This window comes from Caretta caretta, chromosome 8, assembly GCF_965140235.1.
Source record: "Caretta caretta isolate rCarCar2 chromosome 8, rCarCar1.hap1, whole genome shotgun sequence".
In the NCBI taxonomy this organism is placed as follows: Eukaryota; Metazoa; Chordata; order Testudines; family Cheloniidae; genus Caretta; species Caretta caretta.
The window spans coordinates 74,732,183-74,755,122 of record NC_134213.1 but is presented as its reverse complement, the minus strand read 5'-3'; the positions used below and the strand labels follow the sequence as shown (position 1 = coordinate 74,755,122).

Here is a 22,940-nt window from a genome sequence, read left to right as displayed (position 1 = left end):
AGATTGGCAGAGGCCTGGGGGTTTTTCGCCTTCCTCTGCAGCGTGGGGCACAGGTCACTTGCTGGAGGATTTTCTGCACCTTGAATTCTTTAAACCACGATTTGAGGACTTCAATAACTCAGACATAGGTGAGAGGTTTATTGCAGGAGTGGGTGGATGAGATTCTGTGGCCTGCATTGTGCAGGAGGTCAGACTAGACGATCATAATGGTCCCTTCTGACCTTAAAGTCTATGATTCTATGATTCATGTAAGTAATCTAGGGAAATGTGGTCTAGATGAAATTACTATAAGGTAGGTGCACAATTGGTTGAAAGGTTTCAGAGTAACAGCCATGTTAGTCTGTATTCGCAAAAAGAAAAGGAGTACTTGTGGCACCTTAGAGACTAACCAATTTATTTGAGCATGAGCTTTCGTGAGCTACAGCTCACTTCATCGGATGCATACCGTGGAAAAAGACCATATTCAAAGAGTAGCTATCAATGGTTTGCTGTTAAACTAAGAGGACATATCTAGTGGGATCTTAGAGCATGATTACAGATCTTGACCAAAAATCCTGACCTTGTTGAAGTTAAAGGAAGTTTTGCCATGGACTTGGTGCTGGAATTTTACTCCCTCTGTCTTTGAGGACTTGATTTAGCAACAGGCACTCACATCATTTGGAGCAATGCCACAGGTATATTAATCACTCAAGAATTCAATTGTAAGCTACACTTGTTTTCATTTACATTTGGGATAATTCAGTCATGTAATCTGTAGAATTTTCACTCTCTAATTTATCCTGCTTTTGATCTCTCCACCCACACATTTTTTACAGAGTTCAAAAATATCTTCTAATTGGAACAATCTCTCTCTCTCTCTCAGTGACTTGACTCACACACTCATCATTCCAACATCAAACCCAAGCGCTAAGCAATTTACAAACAAAAATAAATACATAAATCCTAGAGAGCTAACAATCTAAGGTCCCCGTCCCATGAAGACTTACGCATGTAATTAACTTTCTACAATGTGAGTGCTCCCACTGACGTCTTTGCAGAACTGGGGCCCAAATGGTAATACTGTAAAGATGAAAAACTCATGGTTAACTGTATTATTTCATTTGGGTATCTAAACTACAAATTCACCTATGAATTGTACACACAAATGCCAAAAAAAATGTGTCTCTCATCCCTGCCCACCTCTTTAGTTTACACTGTTTTTTTTTTACATCTTGTTTTTCAGATTGCAAACTCTTTGAGGATGGATCTGTGTCTTTTACTAGATGTCTGTAAACCATCTAGCACAATGGGGTCTTGACCTGGTTGAAGCCTCTAATTATTAATGTAATAAATAAATAAAATAATTAAGATAAACTACACGTGCAATATTGGGTAGTCATATTTTGATATTTTACTTTACATAGAAATATCTTAGAATTTCATTCTGTTGGTACCTTCAGCAGGTCAAAGAAAATCTTATGTAAGAAATTCGTTCCCCTCTGTGAGATATGTTATGAGCCAGATTTTGCACTATATATTTTGCAAAGCCATTTTATGTTCCTTGTAATCATTCTGAATTGATCCATTATCATAACAGAAAACAAGACCAGCTCTGAAGTAATTTGAAGGAACTTGTACAAAAACAGAACAGATAAATCCAAAAGAAAAGGAGCCTTACAGTGTTGCTCTTTTCTGGGTTTCAAGCTTCACAAGCACCACAATTTGTGTATAAAGGGCCAGTGAGTGGGAATTTATCAGTTCTAAGATTGCCAACATGGCCTGGTAATTAATGCAGAAAAGTTCTACCAAAGCCATATTATCTGCGCAACAGATAATCACATTCTGTTTACCTAAATCCCTGCTGCAATTTCAACTGTACAGATAGTCTTCAGTTCCCATCCTAAATGGTTGCGTAGGATTGCTGTGCATTACATAGTCACAGCTGCCCAGCTGCACCCCAGAGGTGGTTGCACTTCAGAAGCATGTGGAGGAAGTATGTCTAATTTATTTCACATTTGTTTTTCTCAGGTTTGATGCCAGGTGCAAAAGTGTTTCTGTGTCTTCCACATAACTTCAGAGAGCTCAAAGGTTTCAGGAACAACGAGGAGTCCGGTGGCAGCAAAGGTTTCAAGCAGACCCAACAAATTTTTTTGTTTTACCATTGCTGCTATGGCTCCAGAAGTAGAGCCTTCAAGTTTATGTTCCTTCATGTTTATGACAAAGCGAAAGCACTGTCAAGAGAAAGCATTATTAATACTCCTATCAACAAACACAGTGATATAAAACATGCTTCATACATCTAAGACTGATTTTATTTATGGACCTTTATTTAGTGCTCATTGCTATAGTACTTGGATAACAGGACCCAATCCAACAAACGCATATGCATACTTTACTTATGTACATACTTGTAAGATCAGTTCCACAGTATGCTCTAAAAATAATTTCTCAATACTAAAGATCATAAATGATTAATAGTTATTTGTAGTGAATAATAAACACAATCATGTTTAAATGCACAAAAATATTAAACAAAGTAAATGGTTAATGATAGACATAACATTATTACCATGATTTGTTAATGTCTGTACAGAACTTTGAATATGTGCTGTGCTATTACCATTGATTTATTTTGTGTAATAAATAAATAAGCATAAACCTAATTATTTGAAATAAAATATAGAGATTTAATATTATATTCATTAGTATTGATTCAAATATAATTAATCAGCAATAAAATATACTTTAAAATTCTTTTCTAACATAACTCTCCTTTTTAAAAGTTTTTTAACTAAATTTGAGAAGCAGCAGTTTAAGAAAGGCCTGGAGGAGTGAGTGGGGTTGTTTGGGGACATGATTCTTTTCAGGACCTAACCTAATTGGGTTAAGTAAAGAAGGGAGGACCACATCTCTCGCTGTCGACCCATTGCCTTCAATACAGCAGGGTGGCGCGCTTTGTCTATAGGTTGTATGGCTGATGTGCGAAGAGTCCAACAGGTGGCTCCGTGGCGCAATGGATAGCGCATTGGACTTCTAGAGGAGGAAGGGATTCAAAGGTTCCGGGTTCGAGTCCCGGCGGAGTCGCAGTTTTTTTTTTTTTTTTTAAATAATTTTAATTTTACTTCGGGAAACTTTCCCCGCCGCGGCACAGACCGACCGGAGCTTCCCGCGGCTACCCACCGTGGGCCTTGCCTTCAGCCCCCAGCGGCCGGCCTCGGAGCCTCCGTGAGCAGGCGCTCGGGGTAGCGGCTGAGGGGAAGCCGCGCTCGGCCTGCCCCGACGAGCGTGCGAGCGGCACCTTTCCCCCGGCTGCGGGAGGCGACAGAGCGCGGCCGGGGCGGGTCGCTCCCCGGCCACGGACCCCAGGGCTCTGCTCCCCGGGCCCCGCTACGGGCTCGGCGCGACATCTGCGGGCCTCTCCCAGCCGCCAGGGGCGTCTTTGAGCTGGGGAGCGAGTCACCCCCACGGGCCCGCCGCCCGCTCCCGCCTCAGACCCGCGGGACTCGCCGCCCGTCACACCGGGCAGCGCCTGCAACGCCCCCCGCCCCGCTCGGGTACGGGGAGCCCCGGCCCGCCCCAAGCCCAGCGAGGGGGAGCCACCCCGCCTCTGCGCGCGTCGCACGAAGGCGGAACCCAGCGCGGAAGCCGGGCGCCGGGGAGCCCGGGCTGCTGCTTTCTCCGAGCCCCTCTGTGGCACAGGAGTCCCCCCTGGGCGCGCTGCACCGGCGAGCCCGCTGGCTGGCCCCGCTTTGGGCCAGGACCCCCCCGCAAGCAGCCCAAAAAACAGGCGGGACAAGGCCCGCAGCGCAAGGCCCGAGGGACTCCGCTCGGGTCACTCGAGCCTCCGAGCGCCGGCGCCCGATACATTCACCTGGCCCTGGGGTGAAAGCGGGGACGTACACGAGCAGGCTCCAGCTCGCAGGCAGCAGCTCCGTCCTAGACCCAGATTAACACCCATGGGTCTCTGCATTAGCATGAAGCCTCCCGGGAAAGCGTTTATCTCGGGTACAGGCCTGTGTTAACTTAACCCCGCACAATTCTGCTCAAGCCCCTGCTCAGGAAAAATGGGTGGGGGTGTTGTGGACAGCTGGGGTGTGTTTATACGAATAAAAGATCTTGGGTTTTTGTGCTGCTAAAGAGATTGTAGGCGAGGGGTAATAGATTTTCATTCCAATTTTATAATACTAGTACCCATGCTCTATGCAGACAGTCCTCGACTTTACAACCTTCGATTTAAGTACAGGCAGTCTTCGGCCTTACAACACAAGGGGTTGCTGAAAACTGCCTTGTCAGTCGAAACGTTGTAACTCCAAACTGCAACATATGCCATTGCGAGACTGAGCATCAGAAAATCAAAACCAATTGTCAAGTTGAATCTGGGTGTCAATTCTGAAGTGACATGGCATGTATTGCAGTTTCGAGTTACAACGTAATTTTCAAGAACCAAGGGTGTTGTAAGGCCAAGGACTGCCTGTACTTATAACATCTTCAGGCCAAAGTGCTTTCAGACCTTTGCTTGTAACAGCTTCTGTTACACAATAAATGGTAAACAGCAGGTACATCTCATCCTAACATGACCAGTAAGTCTGCAGCAAATAAGTGTCTTTCCTTCTCTGTTTTCAGAGATTCCAAGGCCAGAAGGGACGATTGTAACCATCCAGTTTGAAATCCTGCATAACACAAGCCATAGCACTTCCCCAAAATAAGTCCTAGAGCATATATTTTAGAAAAACATCCCAGCTTGATTCTAAAATTGCATTTACGGAGAATCCACCATATTCCAGTGGTTAATTACTAGCACTGTCAAAAATTTATGCCTGAGGTCCAGCCTGTATTTCTTTAGCTTCAACTTCCAGCCAGAGGTTGCGTTACAGCTTTTTTCAAACAGCCCCTGCTCCCAATTCCTTATCCATGAACTCAAATTATCTTTTTATTCTACACTTTTTAAAAGGATCACAGATTTGTGTGTCTAGTTCATAGAAAAAAAAAAACACTGATCATCTTTCCTCCACCAACACCACTAGAAATGCAACCTTTAACTTTAGAGCTCATTTTCCTACTAGGTGAAATGATAAGGACTTGTAAAAATATACTCTCAACTCCTCAAAACAGCACGTAATTTTCAAAAAAACAATCCTGTAGCTGCAATGTCTTTAGTCTGTAGGTACAATCTATCCTGGTGCATGCAAAATATACAAGTTATTGTTCTCTTTAAAGAAACACCCCTTTGCACTGATCATTTGAGAAAGAGAATAATTTTCCAACAAATTTCTTTAAAAGTAGGTCAAATTCATCCTTGAGGGCACCGCAATGAAGTTAGTGTTGAATTTGGTCTGTTATGTTTGTTACTGTTTTCCTCTAAAAAATATACACATTCAAAAATGAGTCAGAAGTGATTAAAAAAGCATTTCAATCATCTTTAAACCCAACAAGAAAGAGGAAACCCTATTTTAACACCACCACTTAAAAAGCAGCAAAAAATTTCAAATCCTGACTTTTAGTCATGTGCATTAATATAGTCTTTTCTGTCTTGCATAATCTCTCCTACAGCTCCATCTCCTGCCAATTGCTTTAATTATAATCACGTCACTTGTCAGATTTAAAAAAAAAAAATCACTAAGGGTGAAGAAGTGGGCCTAACAAACTTACAATAAAACCCATGCAGCTACTAACAAAATGCAATTAAATACTGGCACAGCATAATCGTCCTCTACCACATAAATGTTGTGGTGACAGGCATTTCTTTCAAAGCAGGAGACATTAATCCAGGCACCATATTCATAGCACTGAATTAATTTTGTCTGACACTCTCCTGTGCACCAGCTGACTTATGCAACTTCAAATCTCTTCTCAGACTTCACATTTTGGTTTTGTTTCCACCATTTATCTCAGCTCTGACACTTACCCATTACCAAAAAAAGGGAAACAGTATGAGAGAGTTTATGGAATCTGTTTTCTATGTAAATGCTTCACTTACCCAACAGATGTATTTCCTTCCCATTGTTTACTGTTTCTCCTCCACCTTGTCCCTATCCTTGTACTCACCATGCTCTAGTGCTATCATTTATGGAATTTTATCTTGGGACCTTTTCTTATACTATTACAAATAATTTATACAATAATGTTGTGAATGTACACAGTATTTTACAAAGCTAGATAAGCTACTCCAAAGAGCTTACAACGTAAATGAGTTCAAGAGGGAATAAGTTGGGTTTTTGAATGAGAAGAAAAGAAGGATTACTTGAAGGGAGTGTGGGAATATAAGGATAAGGAAAGCTCTCCAGGGATAGGGAGCAAGTATGATAGAAGGAACCCAGCTGAGGGTGGAGAAAAGAGCAAAAACACCAAGTCTTTTAGGTGACAAGAAGTTTTAACATGATGCAGTAAGAGACAAAACCAATAGAGGAATTCAAGAAGAAAAGTGACATGGTTGGAGAGGGAAAGCAGAACACAACATTAGGTGCAGAATTTTGGATCAACTGAAAAGCAGAAGGATATAAAAAGCAGGGAGGCCAGAGAGCAGGTTATAGTGATCAAAGAATTATGAACAGCATATGGGCAAAGTCTTTTAACAGAGACAGGGTGGATTAAAGAGAAAGTGACAACTTTGTAAAATATTAGCAACAGGGTTCAAAGAGAATCACATAACATGAAGGACAGAGTGGTGTTCCTTATGGAAAGGAAGAGGAATCAGAAGAAAAGACACATTCCGTTTTGGAAAGATCAAGTTGGTGGTCAGAGAGGCAACTCAAAAAAGAGACTGGAGAGTCAGGGAAAGGTCAAGAAAGTAGTTTGAGAAACCAGCTGCATAAAAGTCGCAGCCTCTTAATTTTGTTCACTACAAGGCATTGTAATGGCACCATATTAATAGTACCAAGTTGATCATGGTACCATTGCTGATATAATGAAACTATTCGTAAATAATCAGATTTTATTATTTGTATTACACTACTGGTTGGGAGCCCTCATCATGGACCAGGACCCCATTGTACTAGGCACTGTACAAATAAAAAACAAAAAGGCAGTCCCTGTCCCAGAGAGCTTAAGACAAGAGACAAAAGATGGATATAGACTGGCAAGGAGTACAAGAAAACAAATCTACTCCTAATATTCAGAGAACATGCAACAGTCTAGGGACACCTAGGCCATCAGCAAGTGCATACTGTATATAGAAAACAACCACATCACCTGCTGCACCAAAAATCACAGGTTTCTACCCCTTGAACTAAAGAGGAATCTCTCTTGGCAATAGTAGAGCTTATGTTTTCAGGCCAGCCTATAGAAAGCAGTATGATTACAAACAGAAATATCTGAGCAGGTCACTCCAGTACAGAACAACAAAGAAACCAGTATATTACATACTGTTTACACACACAAAAATTAAGTTTCTCAAAACACAGTTCTTTTATAAATCTATTTTCTATAGGCTTGTTTTATCTGTGTTGCTTATCAGTGATTTGGCCTCCTGATAGGCTTCCATTTGGCACAATATGTAATAGAGCTAATGTATTCTTTAATTAGAACTCAAGAATGCAGCAATGTGCTCATGTTCTAATTCTAAATTTAAACAGTTTTTAACACTTTCTTAGTATCTTACCTTTTATATCAGTCTTGTATAAATAGTGCAGGCATGATATTATGCCTTGATAATAATGTTAGCATAGTCAATAAGTTAGCTTTTAATTTAAGATACCACATCTTCCTCTTATTTTAAAATGTCACAAAAACTCTTTGCACAGAAAATATATTCTAATTAAAATAATTTTAAAAATAGCTACAAAAATTCTGTATAATTTTATACAAGTTCATATGACCATTGTTCATAATACTCTTAAACACTTCAAAACTTTTCTTATTCCAATTTTGTTCTTTCCTGTTTGTCCAATATTGATATTCTTCTGCCTCCACATATCTTACAGAGCACAAGAGAGCACAGTTCTGGTTGTATTTCCTTGTTCTTGCATTATCGTCAATGATGTATGCACAGGTCTGAGATACAAATACAGGAATGACAATAGTAGAACAGAACTACATCTCAGCCAAGATTTACAGGAGTGATGGGTATCTGTATTTGTATGTCCTGAACCTGACACTTTAACTTAGCAGTTTCAAAATGCGAAAACTTGGTCCTAGCCTGTCTCCAATAGTGACTAATGCTGGGTTGCTTTAGAAAAAACATAAATGCAAGAGAGAGACATGGGAAAATTTCTTCCTAACTTCAGTTGGTGATCAGTGTATGGCTTGAGCCATGGGGGTTGGAAGCTCTTCTAAGGCTATCTTGGTTGCTCAGAGCTGAGGACATTTTCAGACACAAATGTCCAGTCTCTTAATTTTTTTACTACACTATTTAAGTCATATTTCCTTTTGTCAGAAGCTATAAAATAGGACCATGAAGGCCATCTCTACACATTTTACTTTTATCATCTTTTCTCAGTTTTTCTTTCCCTTTCCTCTCCTGGACAGTCCACCCCACACAATCCCACTATTGTTGAATGAAGTACCAGTAATTTCCTACCATCAACTTCTGTTCTACCATTACATTTTCTGTGTTATTCTCTATCCTAACATTAGTAATTAATTTGAACTATATTAGCTGCAACAGAAGTACAAAAATATTGTAGGGGTCATTCAAAAGCTTAAACTTTTACTGAAAATACATGTGATTATGCAAGGTGATGGACTGACAGGCTGGGAAACTGAAGTGCATGGCACCTACAGAATCTGCAGGGGCAGTGCAAGCTTTCCACATCTATGTACCAGTTTCCCTCAATCTTGATTTGGAGGGACTATCACTAGGGTTGAAAAGAGTTCTCTCTCCTCATCCATTCAGTTCTTAGCTTCTCAACTAAAACTGCCAACAAGACTGGAAATTACCATAATACCACTTGTGGTAGTCTGTGTATACTAGAAAACTGACTGACCCCAGGGAGTCATTTCACATTAATGGCTAACCAACAGGCAAGTGGTAAAAATACATAACCCTCAACAAAAAAAACCAGTGGATTTAAAAAAAGTTAGATATGTAGAATCTGGAGGATAATCTACACCATGCTATGTTCAGTCTTCAGATGTGGAAAACTCCACCACCAGAGATCAAGCCGAACGAGAATTACTTTTAAAATAGCATGCAAGAGTCATATCCATGCACAAGTCATTTCTCATTAACCGCTGCTAAAGAATAGCCCAGCAACAACTCTTACTGAGGCAATGGATAAGGAACAACTAACTTAATTAAGCAATGTAACAAGAGAAAGATTAAATGTAAGCTCCTTTCAACAGAAACTGCTTCATAAATTATGTAAATAGGGGCTAGACTCTACAGAGACCAAGAAGTAGGCAAAAGTGATGATGCCTTACGTTTGGCACTATACCTTGAAATCTACATTTTTACCCTTTAAGTTAACATTAAATTAGACCAATATAGTATATGAACATCCACTTAAAGATGACAGATTTCAGGTGGCTTTATCAGAGTTAAAACTCATCTCCATTTGTGGACAATTTATTTTTCCTGTATAACACATAATAGAATGTTATTTTTACCAGGTGTAAGTTTACGGTTTTGAAGCATCATTGCTCAGAATCTGAATCGTTGCTCAATGAGATTTTAAAAAGTCACTGATTACTGTAGGTTGAATACATATGTTTTTATAAACTCCGTCAGTAACTATGAGTCTTTAGTGACAAGTGCCTGCAGGTTTTCTAGTTTCTCACAAAACTAAAAAACCGAGGATTGCAGTTTTTAATAAAGGTTTTTCCATTAAAAAAAAAAAAGGTTGTATTTTAATCCCAGCTCTTTCACGTGACCATTTCTATCTACTATTTATTTGTACAGGTTCTCTGGTTTTTCCTTTTTCTATGAAGAATGAATGATGCTGTCTCTTGCATGTCTATACCAGTCCACAGAACAAAATCCCATTGCATTTCTCAAATCTCATTCTCCCCTGTCAAAATACTACTGCAAAAACAGGGCCAGCCCTGCCCTAACTCAGTCAGTACGACATCTTCAATCTTAAACCAATCACCAAAATGTTCTGTAAACAATTTTATAATTAAAAAACAAAACAAAAAAAGTTTCATCTTGTTATTTTCTCCCAGGCTTATTTGTGAAATTTCTTCTTCTTCCGATTCTTCTTGCCTGTTGCAAGAGCTGCCTTTTCAGTCATGATCTCCTGGTACTTCCTTTTATTGTATCTGAACAACAACAAAAAGTCAATTTACTTTTATTAAATATGTCAAATCAGCAAGTAAAAGATGAGTGTAGCCTACAAAAATCTTAGATACAAAATAAATATTTTGCCGGAGTAAGTTTAGTCTTGTGTTTTCTGTTTCAAACTTCTTTAGTTTGATAAGTGTATCACTAGTAAAGGAGAAATGACACTGGTAATGTTGATGCGATAGTCAAATATTTGCAATCCTTTTTGAAATATTGCTGGTAGAATGATACCACCAAACTTAGGGGAAAAGGACTCCTGCATCACACAACATAAATGAAACATTTTAGTCTTTTTACAGGAAAGCTCCCCTGAGCAAAAAAGCAATAATTAAAGTGAAATGCAAATTGTAAAAACACCCAAGCATTTTTGCATTAGCAGCTCTTACCTGGAGCAATGGATTTTTACAACATGCACACAATTAGACTTCTAACATGTTTTATGGCTTGCTAAATGGCCGTGTATCCGTTAACGATGCCCAGGCTCAGCAAGAGCTGTGATGCCAATATTATTAATGTTGTCAGCAGTTTATGTTGAATGTTATGTTAATATCAGAGCACACTGAGAGGCTAACAGTCAGTCTTATTCTACTGCAGATTTGAGAGAAGACTAAGATTAATATTAAACAATACATACGGAGTGAAGACATGTTTAGCTGTTTTCCCAGGGTAGATTCTCCTGTTCCTGCATCAATTAGCAGCGTGAACAATGCCACCATTTTAGTGCTTGCTGAGGCTGCTGCTTGCCAACAGGAAACTTGACAAACAGTTGTAACACCTAAGTGCTTTATTCAGTTACTTTATTAATTACTCACAAACACTAAAATGGTCAGGATTTGTCAGCAATTCATCTTTAAACATTGCTTTTAATAAATATTTTTGAATTAATCAATGCCTATGAAAGAGTATTGGCTAAAGCTAATCATACTGGTAGGAAATAGCTATGGAAGTTTCCATACCCTACGCTGCCAATACATTTAAAATCCTGACCTGCAATCAACTCCCGGTATCACAACCATGTTTCTCTTGCATGTGCGCACACACCAAAAAATGTGTCATTTATATGAAAAGATGAGAAACTGCAGCAGGGTATCATGTTAACAGACCAATATCCAAAATGGTTTAGGTTGCCAATCCACCCCAAGAATTATAGATGATCAAATATTAACTCATTAAATCATTCTTAAAAAAAAGATATTCAGATAAATTTGATCATCACAAAGGTGCCAAACTGGCAACCCTGTAAACTGAAATCCCATCTATATGCATAGTTACAGCCCAGGTAGCAGCAGAGCAGGCTCACTTTCATTTCCCCATCAACATGCCTGAATCCTATTCTGCAAAAGTCACTTCCAGAAAAGAGGAGCTAGGTCAGGCCCAGTTCAATAGGCTCTGTGGTAAGACTGCCACTTGCATGGACTTCTGTCTCAATTATGGAACTAAACCGAGACCACCAATAGTCCATTAGATAACTGACAATTTTTATATAGTGCATACTGCTTCCAATATACTTATCTAATTCAGTAAAGCATGAATTGATCAACTCCTGCTACTCTGATCTCTGGAATGGAAGTGTCTTGTGGTGGCACTAAGCTGGCTCTAATGAATTACTTCTTACATTTAATAAAAAAATTAAAAAAAAAACCCCAAGTTAACTGAAAGGAAAAAATAAGTTACTCTAATCAAAATTGCAATACATTCCTGGATCATACTGCTAATATTACAGTTATAAAGAAGCTTATTTTTAAATACCTCCTAAACTCAGAATCTGCAAGCAGCTCTTCAACAATGGTTCTCTTCCTTTGTTTCTTGGGGATTCGAGCATGGTAAAAGTCTATTGGAGTGTCAACCACAGTTCCAACCTCGGAAAAGAAAATTTAAAATGAGCCTTCCTGCAACATAGTATCAAGGTTTTTGTTTGTTTTTAATGACAAATCCCAGGTGTTTGAAGAGAAAAATGGGAGGAATCATGAAAAGCTGTAACGCAAAGTGCCAAAAGAAACAAGCAGCGTTTTGTATGCATTATCACCATTTTCCTCTCATGTTTAATCCAAAGAATAGCATGTGAAAACAGTGCAGTTGTGAACATAGGAACTGGTACACCATGATAATCACAACCTAGCTCTCGAAATTTATATAGGATTATATTTTTGGTTACCTGAGGGAGGGGCAATTAAATCTTTCACAGGTCTTGTCCTTTATCACTACAAAGTTTTTGCTCAGCAATTACTATTACCTTTTAACCCAGTACAGGATTTAAGGGCCCTACCATGGAAAATGTTGAGCCCACTTCAACTCCCATTGATTCATGGCTGACACTTCTCTGAGTTCTGATCTTTCACAGCAGTTGGTTTGGTCACCATGGGGACAAGGGAGGCCCATGGAGCATGTATTTCCTAGTGTGGTAAAATGTGTATCTTGATCTTAATTAAATAGAATGCATCCAGATACTATCATGACAGGAAACTTACAATAGCATATAACAATGCTCAGCCTTGAAAGCAAGCCACCAATATTTTGAGAAAAATGAGTATTTGTAAATGTGTGCTGAATATGCCAAATAGCTAGAGGCAAAGAAGGACTAAGAACCTAACTAAAAACATAAAAAACAACTCCAGATTTCCTGCAAGTTCCACCAGTTTCCAATTACTGTCATACCACAAAATACATTAAGCTGCAATAGCTACAGTAACAGGAATTTCAGTGGATCAATGGAGCCAGTCCACAGAAGAGAATCTTGACTAATAAGAGGATTAATTATTAATTATTATTATAGACTTGTAAAAAAAAGACTAATATACTGGAGAAGACCTGCAAAATCTGAAAGGTTAGATACAAATTTATTACCATTGTGTGGCGTGAAAACAGATTTTGAAAACAAAGGGATGTATTTCCATCCTGTGAAATCAGTTCCAAGTCAGCAAGCAAAAAAACAATACAGAACACGGGCATATACAGAAGGACATAGATAAGGCTAAATAGTTGGTTGCAACAAAATCCCACTTGTAGACTGTAATCAAGGTCAAAAATTGTAAGTAAATGGAAAATAACATAATTTCATAGTATGTGCATCTAATTGTAAAAGTGAGTTTGGACAAATGGATGTCTAAAAATAACTAGATAGGAAATAAGCATAACTGTTCTGGACTATAAAAGTAGTAACAGGATCTCTTTATTTTTCCTGGTTCCTCACCTGAAAGTATTTGGGCAGACCATCTCTATCATTCTTCTTGTAAAAATGTTTGGGGTCCATGGAAGCCCTCATCTTCAGAGCCTTTAGATCATTTTTCAATTCATTTGTCATTTCTGGAGCTTTCATACCAAACCAGCCATCACCTGTTGTTTTCTCTCGCTCTGCCTATGACACAATATAAAGAACAATAAAACTGCACTGAAGAGCTTTTGTGGTGAAGAGGAAGGACAAAGCAAAGGGTTGCTACGTTTAAAATAAGACTATATTTCAGAGAACTTTACAGTCTGATTTTACAGATCAGCATTAACCAACCTTAGCAACTGGTGCCTCCCAAGGACCTGATCTATGTTTCCCAAACATTGTAAAGAACAAAACAACAAACTATGTAGACGTCACCAGGTAAGCAAAGATATTCTTATAAAAATATAGGGAAAGAAGATGTCAAGGAAGCCCGAGACCTTTTCAAAACATGCCAATTTAATCAACTCTGCAACTGGAACAAGGATTCTCCTCAGGCCAAGCACTGGGATCAGAATTTGCCCTTTCAGTCTTTGTACTACAGTCTCAACATTTCCAGAAGGCTGAATCTCACATTACTGTTCAATGCTGATATGAATTTGTAGTTCATAAATCAATATACTTAAGAGGGTTATGCATATATGTCACCTCTACATTTTCATATAACAGAGATTAAAAGCAGACTAATTCTGGTTTAGTATGCCAGATGTTACCATTCTGCAACAGTCAGAGGCTATCCACTTACCTTGCGCTGTTTCTTTATCTGATGGATTGACTCCCTGAATGGTGGAACACAGTCCTTTTTTTCAAAATCTGGAGTTATTATACTCTTCTGCAAGAGCTAGATGAGATCATTAAGTTACTGTTTAAATCATGCTGCTGATGAGACTGATCTGAATTGTATTACACATTTGGTTACACAAATAAGATAGCAGAGAAATGATAGGGAATCATAAGCAAGCATCATCTCAATAAAATGGTTGCTAAGTGAGACAAGCTTCCCTGCCCTATGATGGAGGAAATGGGAGTTCTTAATACCAAAGAGAGCACAGGGCTGGCCAGCTACAAAGTGCAGAAGGCTGGCGCTGGAAGAAGTGAGCTAGCAGACCCTTCTGGCAGAGTAAATGAGCCCATTGGGGATGGGATTTTCTAAGAAAATAACTTTGCTGGAAAGCAATGCATGCCTGTCATCCCACTGACAGTCAGCCTAAAACCCCATCCCAAACAGCTATGGAGGGGTCAAAGTCCCTTCAACTCAGCAGTTCTCATATTAAGCATTATGAGCAGACCTAATTTTGCTGTGCTGTTTTGCACCAAGTTTTAGTCCCTGCTGAGGGTGTAACTGAATCAGACTCTCTCATTTACAACTGACAGCATCAGAATTATTATCTAGAACTGCAATGATGCAGTGTAGCAGAAACTCAATTAATGAAATATAATCTCTAGATAAATACCTGGCATGTATTTGAGTGGACTGGACTTCCTCCTATTCTGTAGGATAATCCGCAGTATTTACAATGCACTGAGGGCTCTATATAGACTCTTACATGCCATATAAATTTAATTTCTATCATAAAAACAAATTTAAATAAATGCTTTGGCCATGAAGAATTTCTCTTTCCTCCAAACTCTACTAGCAAGGCTTTTCTTTTTAAATAAATGTCACAATTGGATTAATTTTAGCATCTTTGAATCCCAGACATCTGTGTAAAATTATAATCTTAGATTCACGTTACCTCTTCTTTCTTTTCACCCTTTAATTGTTTTATTGCACTTGAGCCAGCTTTTTGTTTTCCTGCATCAAAGCTAATATATAAGCCTCCAAGACTCTTGATATTTAGACCAGGATCTATGCTGCTTGATAGATGTAAACTGAAAGAGAAATGGCTCGTTAATCATTACAGTAATATTAACAATATTTATAGTGATCTTTAATATAGTGATGTAATATTTATAGTGATCTTCCAGCGTACCCTCTGAAGAAAGACAGGATTGAGAGAAAATCCTTCTTCTCTGTACTCCTGGTGCATATCAAATAGCTGTTATAAGGGGGTTTCTAGATTGCAATGCTCCAAAGAAATGAGATTACACAACTAAAAATGGAAGTGGATAGGTATAGCAAATCATACTGTACTTCCACTTGGTATAAAGCATAACATTTATCAATAAAATTTTGTTGGAGAGAACTACAGGGGAATCACTTCCTCAAAGCCTTCCCTGACTTGGTGGGTACATCCCTATCTTGGACATTCCTATCTATGTTATCAAAATATTCCTTTTCAATGTGTTTTGACTTTCAAAATGAAAAATTCAAGGTCACTGCCTATCTTTTATACATTTTGTAATTTGTTAACAAGGAATCCAAACAGAAGAGCAAGAAGCAACAAGAACTAGTAAAAGCAGAAGAACAAGATGGAGGTAGAAACATATTAGATTCTTGAACACTAGTGCCTGTGTGTTTGCTACCATCAGACATACACTGAGATTTCTAATGCCCTTGCCTGTATTCCTAATAATACTTTGTATTATTAGAAACTAAATTTTGAAAATGTAATACACATTGCACCATTTGTCCCATTACTGCATTCTGGCAATTCAATTAACATTCATAAAATATGTTTGATGGTCAATTTGAGAGGCATGTTTTCTGTTGAAAAGCTTTAATGAAAGCTATAAAATGTTGTTAAGAAAACAATGAACTGTGTATGCAATTAACACAACAAACCCAGGCTAGTCAGTTTCAGCCTAGCCTAAATATGCAAAGTTTGGGTTGCAAATGCTGCAGGGGGATGTGTAAACCAAACAAACATTTTCACTTGAATTATAAAATATTTTAAAAAGTGTTTTACTACTGGGTTTTGTGAAATTTTGGGTGCTTAAATAAACAAAACACCCTAAATTTAGTCAAGTGGCTTTAAAAGTCTCATTATATTTATTAATATCGAACTCAGGGACAGTTAAATCTTTCTACTTAGGGTAAGTGTACCTTTGGGAAAGTATTTGTGATCTACAAATGAAAGCATTGTCTATGCAAAGCAGGGTTTTTTAATATGTGGGAACCAAGGAACAGAAAGGTTCAATGGCAAATTAGTTAGGCTTTGATATGGAACCACCTGAGTTCTAGGCTCAGGTCTGGTGCTTAAGAAGCTTTATTTTAAAGCAATTTTTACAAATGCTTGGAATGATAAAAGGCTGTGATCTGTTTGCACGTGTGGCTACCTTAGCAAGATAGCGAACTATTTCATAAAATGAACTGAAATAGGCAGGGTTCACAAATACCCATTATTAGCTTGGACAGTGCCATGCATTCCTGTACTTCCCTTTCATTTAAGTTTTAAAAACCTTTGTCTTTATTTACCTACCTTAAAGAAAAAACAAGGAATGACGTTTGTTTTTTCAACTTCCCAGTTTTGTACACTTTATTTCAAAAACTACTTAAGATGATTAAATGACAGTGTTTTCAGTACTAAGAACACTGCACTCCATCTAAAGAGCTCTGTAATTCATAGCAATGCTGAAACTATGAATTTTTATGAGATTCAGCCAACAAAAATAGATATTGGAGAGGGTGGGGAGAGCCACTCCTGTGGTGAGGAAAGGTACCACTACAGCTGGAAAGAAAGAGCCTCAGGTGGTGATAAAAAGATTTAAAAAAAACAACTGGTATCAGCTGGATTGAGGGAAACACCACTAATGGGTCCTTAAAGGACAGCCACACTGGTGGAACCTCTGCATGTCACAGACCTGTGTCTGGATGTATACATAACAGAAAGACTTGTTGAACTGTGGAGCTATAATTTCACTTTGGAGTTCAAGCAACTCCAGTTTCACACATTGATTATATCACAAGAACTCTCTCATTAGTATACTAACAATATGCCTGTTAGAATTGTATGTGGCTGCTTAAGTTATCTGTAAAAAACACTTACATATTAGGCTTTTTCTTTTTCAATAAATATGCATGTTCATCCTCATCTATGAACTCCTCCTCATCTTCCAGATCTGAAGACTCATCTCTTTCACTTTCTTCACCCTTGCTTTCTGCATCGCTCCTTCTATCTTCACCCTTGCTTTCTGCATCGCTCCTTCTATCTTCATCCTTGCTTTCTGCATCGCTCCTTCTATCTTCCTGTTCTAGGTAATACTTTTTGTTGCCGTCCAAACCAGGTTCTGTGTCAATTACAAACAGTTCTCCATGTGATGAGTCATTTTCTAAAGATTTGTTCAAGGATGACTTCTGATTTCTGGTCTCTTTACAATACAGATTTTCTCCTACATCACTCACTTCTTCCACATCACTGTTTTCCTTTTCATCACTCTCATCATTGCTCAGGAGCAACACAGCAGATTCCTTTTTATCACATGATCTTTTGGTTACATGTGGGGAGGATTTAGTAACTAGTTCTGCTTGACTTTCACCATTGTCTACATTGATAGACATTTTGCAGTCACCATCACTGTCACCACCAACTGGTGATAGGTATATGCCCTTTTGTGGGCTGCTTGTTGTGCTAGTTGGCTTGTCTGCTACCATTAATTCATCTGCATGGGTGAAAGATCTCTGTGTAGCCTCCCCAATATCTGCTTTTTGCTGTTCTGGAATTATTTTGCTTTTACTTGGGGTTGTCTGCCTTTGGGACTTAAAGGACTCATCAAGGCTCTCATGGTCAGATAGAAAAAGGGAAGCACTTTTCAACTGTGATTCTTTTCCAGTTATGTCTCTCTCCTTTTCTAACATTTCCTCTGAGTTATCTACAATTTCAATCTCCTTTATTGTTTCTTTTTTAGGAGATTCTATGGTACATCTTTTTCCTGTTTCTTTAGGACTGCTGGGTGTTGAATCAATTAAAACTTGTTTTGGGTCATCACTTGGGTTTGTATTGGCAGATTCAGTCTGGCATTGGGTCTTGCAGGGGCTGGGTTGTTTATTACTCTGAGTGATGTATCTATTAGATGAAAGAGAGGAAGCTTGCTCTGTATCAGGATCAGATTTTGTGATACGTTCACAGTCAGATATGTCTACTGGTTGGGATTTAATTCTGTCCTCAGTTAACGTCTCATCTTCCAGCCCAACTTCACTAACTTTTTTCTCAGTTTGTCTAATGGTTTCTGCTTGCGCTTTCATTAGCATACTCCTAGTTATTCTTTTGGTAGTTACAGTTGGCTCCACACAAAGACCCGAGCACCATGACTCTGCATCAGAAACCTCTTCAGCTTGGGCTTCAGAAACTGGATCTGGGTGGAGTTTAGCTTTGCATTTCCTGCTTCTCGTAGTTCTTGTAGCACTAGTTGTACAGACGCCAGATACAGTTGAAGAACATGACTCAGCTTCAGACACATCTTCATCTTGAGATTTACTTAATTCACTTAGAAGAGCTGCCTTGCTAGGCCTATTTTTGGCTGGTGAATCTGGTTGATAAGGAATTGTGATTTGTCTTCTCCTTGTTATCCTTATGAATAAAGGTGTCTCAAGTTCGGACACGGCAGAGTAATTTGATTCTGCTTCATCTCCATCAGCCTGTGGCTCAACACATGATTTTGCTGAATTCACATTTTTGTCTCTATTCTTAGTTGTTTGTGCCTCAGAGGGATCACCCAGGTCTGATTTTGTTTCAGCATCTTCCAATCCCTCATCCTGAGATTCATGAATGATTTCTGGCTGAGAGTTTCCTTTAGTTCTTCTCCTGGACATCTTTGCAGAAACAGGAGTACTAACTTCAGCAGATGCCAGCTACAGAAATAAAAAGATTAACAACAAACAAGACATTTCCACAGAAAAATACACTTTTAAAGGAGTCATATGAGTAATTCTGGCCTCAAATTCACAAGCATTTTGACTTTTAAAATAACTGTCTAGAGAAAGTTAATGTGATGACATACATTTTGCATTATGCAATGTTTAGTACCACAACCTGCAGGTGAAGAAGCTCCATTATTCATCACTCATTTGCCCACTTATTCCTTTTGCAAACTAGCATCACTTTGCCCACATTGCTTCCTCCTGGCAGAATCCTACTTCCTGAGATGTGTGCTGTTGGAGGCCTCATAGATATGCTTTTATGTCCAGCAATTCATTTTCCTGTTGTTGTTTTTTCTGCTTTATACCTCCACACAGTCCTTTATTAAATAAGTCACAATTAACTCTGACAGATTTATGTAACTGGACAGCTGAGAATGGCCTGAGGTCCAGCAATCTCCAGCTGCGAGAACAGCCCTATGGACTGTCCTCTAGAACCACAAGGGTGGTATAAATCACTGTTAGGACACCAGATCCCACACCAACTGGAATTCTATCAGACCCAAGAATCAAGCTATCTTCTGTGCAAGAATAAGCAAAACACACCCCAAAAATACATCAACTAAACAAAATGCTCTGAATCTAGTTCAATCTGGGTTTGGCAGGCTGCCATAAGAAGCCGATTCCAAACATGGAATTCCTTAACTCAGACACCCATCCCTAGCTGCTAACTGTTTAAGCCTAGGAACTGATAGCAGGAGCATCAGAGGGGATTGTAATTCCCACAATAAGGTACAGAGTCAGCCTTTCAAAGAGCTTTGACCCAGACCATTCATGGCTATGAAGATTACCAACACCTTGAACTGGGGTATTAATAAATAAAAGTCAGTACAGAGACTTGGGTTCAAATGTTATGTATTCATTGAAGCTTGTTCCAGGGCAGGCAAATGCATTCTGCAATAGCAGGAACCTTCTGGCAGACAGAATATACTATGTTAAGGAGGCTATACTATCTAGAGTAGTCCTAAACCCTCCTAACACAATGGTATCTATGCAACAATGCTTCAGCAGTCTAGCCTTGCAGTGCCAAAGCATGGATAACCATTGCAAAGTCTGTATCGCATCAAAATACTCAAAACTTCCTGGCTAGCACTGGATGATGAAAGGCACCACAAGCGACTGCTGCTATGTAAAAACTGGTAATGAATCTAACAGAATCCCCCACGCTGCGATTCCTATTTGTCAATACACTGCCATTTTATTCTGAACAGCATCTGTCATACAGAGTGTATCCCAAAAGCCCCCCAATCAGTTAAATAGCCAAAGAGCGAGAAAGCCATTATAGAAAAAAAAGATAAAAGAAATGTAGAAGTGTGTCCAATTATTAAATCTCTCTCACGTTTAGCAAAAAGGAAAGGAGTACTTGTGGCACCTGAGAGACTAACAAATTTATCTGAGCATAAGCTGTAGCTCACAAAAGCTTATGCTCAAATAAATTGGTTAGTCTCTAAGGTGCCACAAGTCCTCCTGTTCTTTTTGTGAATACAGACTAACACGGCTGCTACTCTGAAACCTCTCTTGTTTAGGGAGCCTTTCAACTGTTCCCTGCCATAGTTTAGAGCTACAACTAATACACAGGTTTCAGAGTAGCAGCCGTGTTAGTCTGTATTCGCAGAAAGAAAAGGAGTACTTGTGGCACCTTAGAGACTAACCAATTTATTTGAGCATAAGCTTTCGTGAGCTACAGCTCACTTCATTGGCTGCATACTTCACTTTCAAGCTCATGGCGGCAGGCAATCGAACCGCTGGAGAAGGGGACCAGCCCGCCTCAGCAACGCAGGCGAGCAAGGACCCGCCAGCACCGTCACCTGCAGGAGAACCAAGAGCCGGGACGGGGGGCGGGGACTAACAGCCCGGGCGGCTGCCACCCACCGGGACCACCCAGGCCCCGGTCAATCATTTCTAGCAGGCCCATCACCGGGGTATCTGGGCTGGGGTCACCCGCCGGGAGAGCGGAGTCGGCGGCCAGGCCTAGCACCACTACCCGGCCCTGTGGCACAGCTCGCACCTCGCCAGAGGCCCCCGGGGGCTCCAGGCCGCTCACCCGGGGCTGGGCTGCAACCCCCTTGGGCAGAGCAGGCCCCGCGCTGCAGGGCGAGGGGAGCCGCTCAGCAGCCTAGCCCCGTGCCGGGGGCCCCACACGCTGGGCCGAGCCCTGGGCAGCGCACGCGCCCGGCCCGCGGAGCGCGCAGACCAGCCAGGCCCTGGCAGGGGCTTGCGGGCGCCTCCCGCTTCCTTCCTACCTCTGCCGCAGCCGGGGCAGCGGCCTCGAGCCCGCGCCGCGCTGCTCGCCGCGTGGCCACCATCTTCCCCCGCGTGCCGCAGTGTGCGCAGCACCCCGTCCGCCCGCCCTGCCCTTCCGGCCCGGGCCGCCGGGAAAAGAGCTCCGGCGGGGCACAGCCGCCTCCGCGGCCGGGGCCGGCGAGGAGGGGACACCCGGGGCACGGCCCCGCCTCTGCCGACTACTCGGTGTCATGGCGGGTCCGTCTTCACGGAGCCTGAGGCCGTGCGGGGGCCTTAACCCCCACGGGGGGACTCCTGTTGGCACAGAGCGTCTCAGCCTCCTTCAGCACGGTTCTGGCGCCCCCAGCTGCTGGGAAAAGCCCGAGCAGGGGAGCCGCGACCAGCCAGCGCCTGTGGCTCCGGTTTGCACAGCCGCTCGCCGGATTTTTGGAGTCCAACAGGTGGTTCCTGACGGCTGGGGACTAGGCCCCTGCAGGGTCGACTACGGCCGCTCAGCCCAGTCAACAGCTGTCACAGAATCATAGAATATAAGGGTTGGAAGGGACCTCAGGAGGTCATCTAGTCCAACCCCCTGCTCAAAGCAGGACTGATCCCCAACTAAATCATCCCAGCCAGGGCTTTGTCAAGCCTGACCTTAACAACCTCTGAGGATAGGGAGTCCACCACCTCTCTAAGTAATCCATTCCAGTGTCTCATCACCCTCCTCCTGCGCTAGTTTTTTCTAATATCCAACCTAGACCTCCCCCACTACAATTTGAGACTATTGCTCCTTAGTCTGTCATGTGGTACCACTGAAAACAGCCTAGCTCCATCCTCTTTGGAACACCCTTTAAGTAGTTGAAGGCTGCTATCAAATCGCCCCTCACTCTTCTGCAGACTAAACAAGTCCAGTTCCCTCAGCCTCTCCTTGTAAGTCATGTGCCCCAGTCCCCGATCTTTTTCATTGCCCTCCACTAGACTCTCTCCAATTTGTCCACATCCTTTCTGTAGCAGGGGCCTAAAACTGGATACAATAATCCAGATATGGCCTCACCAGTGCCAAATAGAGGGGAATAACCACTTGCCAACAGATCAAGGCAATGCTCCTACTAATGCAGCCCAATATGCTATTAGCCTTCTTGGCAATAAGGGGACACTGCTGACTCATATCTAGCTTCTCATCCACTGTAATCCCCAGGTCCTTTTCTGCAGAACTGCTACTTAGCCAGTTGGTCCCTAGTCTGTCGTGGTGCATGGGATTCTTTCATGGTAAGTGCAGGACTCTGCACTTGTCCTTGTTGAACTTCATCAGATTTTTTTTGGCCCAATTCATATTATCCAAGTGTCCACGTTATAGCAAGAGCATTGACTTGCAGTACATCTGCACAGCCAGCAGAAACCCCCCACAGCGAGCCTCCGATCCTGCAGGTAGTGCCAGGATCTCGCTAGTGTCTCCTCACTGCACTAGAACACCCGGGGGAACTGAGTGGGGTTCTGCATATCTAGGGCAGATGTCC

At 40.9% G+C, this 22,940-nt stretch overlaps 1 protein-coding gene and 1 non-coding gene across 2 annotated transcripts; one reads left to right on the top strand and one right to left on the bottom strand.

The window, feature by feature from the left end:
* Nucleotides 1-2,978: 2,978 nt before the first annotated feature.
* TRNAR-UCU (transfer RNA arginine (anticodon UCU)) lies at nt 2,979-3,063 on the top strand. Its single transcript is given in 2 exon segments — nt 2,979-3,015; nt 3,028-3,063. It is a non-coding gene; the product is annotated as a tRNA-Arg (tRNA).
* A 3,833-nt stretch (nt 3,064-6,896) lies between these two features.
* DNTTIP2 (deoxynucleotidyltransferase terminal interacting protein 2) lies at nt 6,897-21,603 on the bottom strand. The gene is made up of 7 exons (XM_048862187.2): nt 21,444-21,603; nt 17,333-19,134; nt 15,140-15,275; nt 14,149-14,244; nt 13,386-13,550; nt 11,945-12,054; nt 6,897-10,173 (listed from the first exon to the last, which is right to left on the bottom strand). Exons 1-7 carry the CDS (start codon nt 21,504-21,506, stop codon nt 10,080-10,082), a joined length of 2,466 nt encoding a protein of 821 aa, XP_048718144.1. The 5' UTR covers nt 21,507-21,603; the 3' UTR covers nt 6,897-10,079.
* Nucleotides 21,604-22,940: the final 1,337 nt, after the last annotated feature.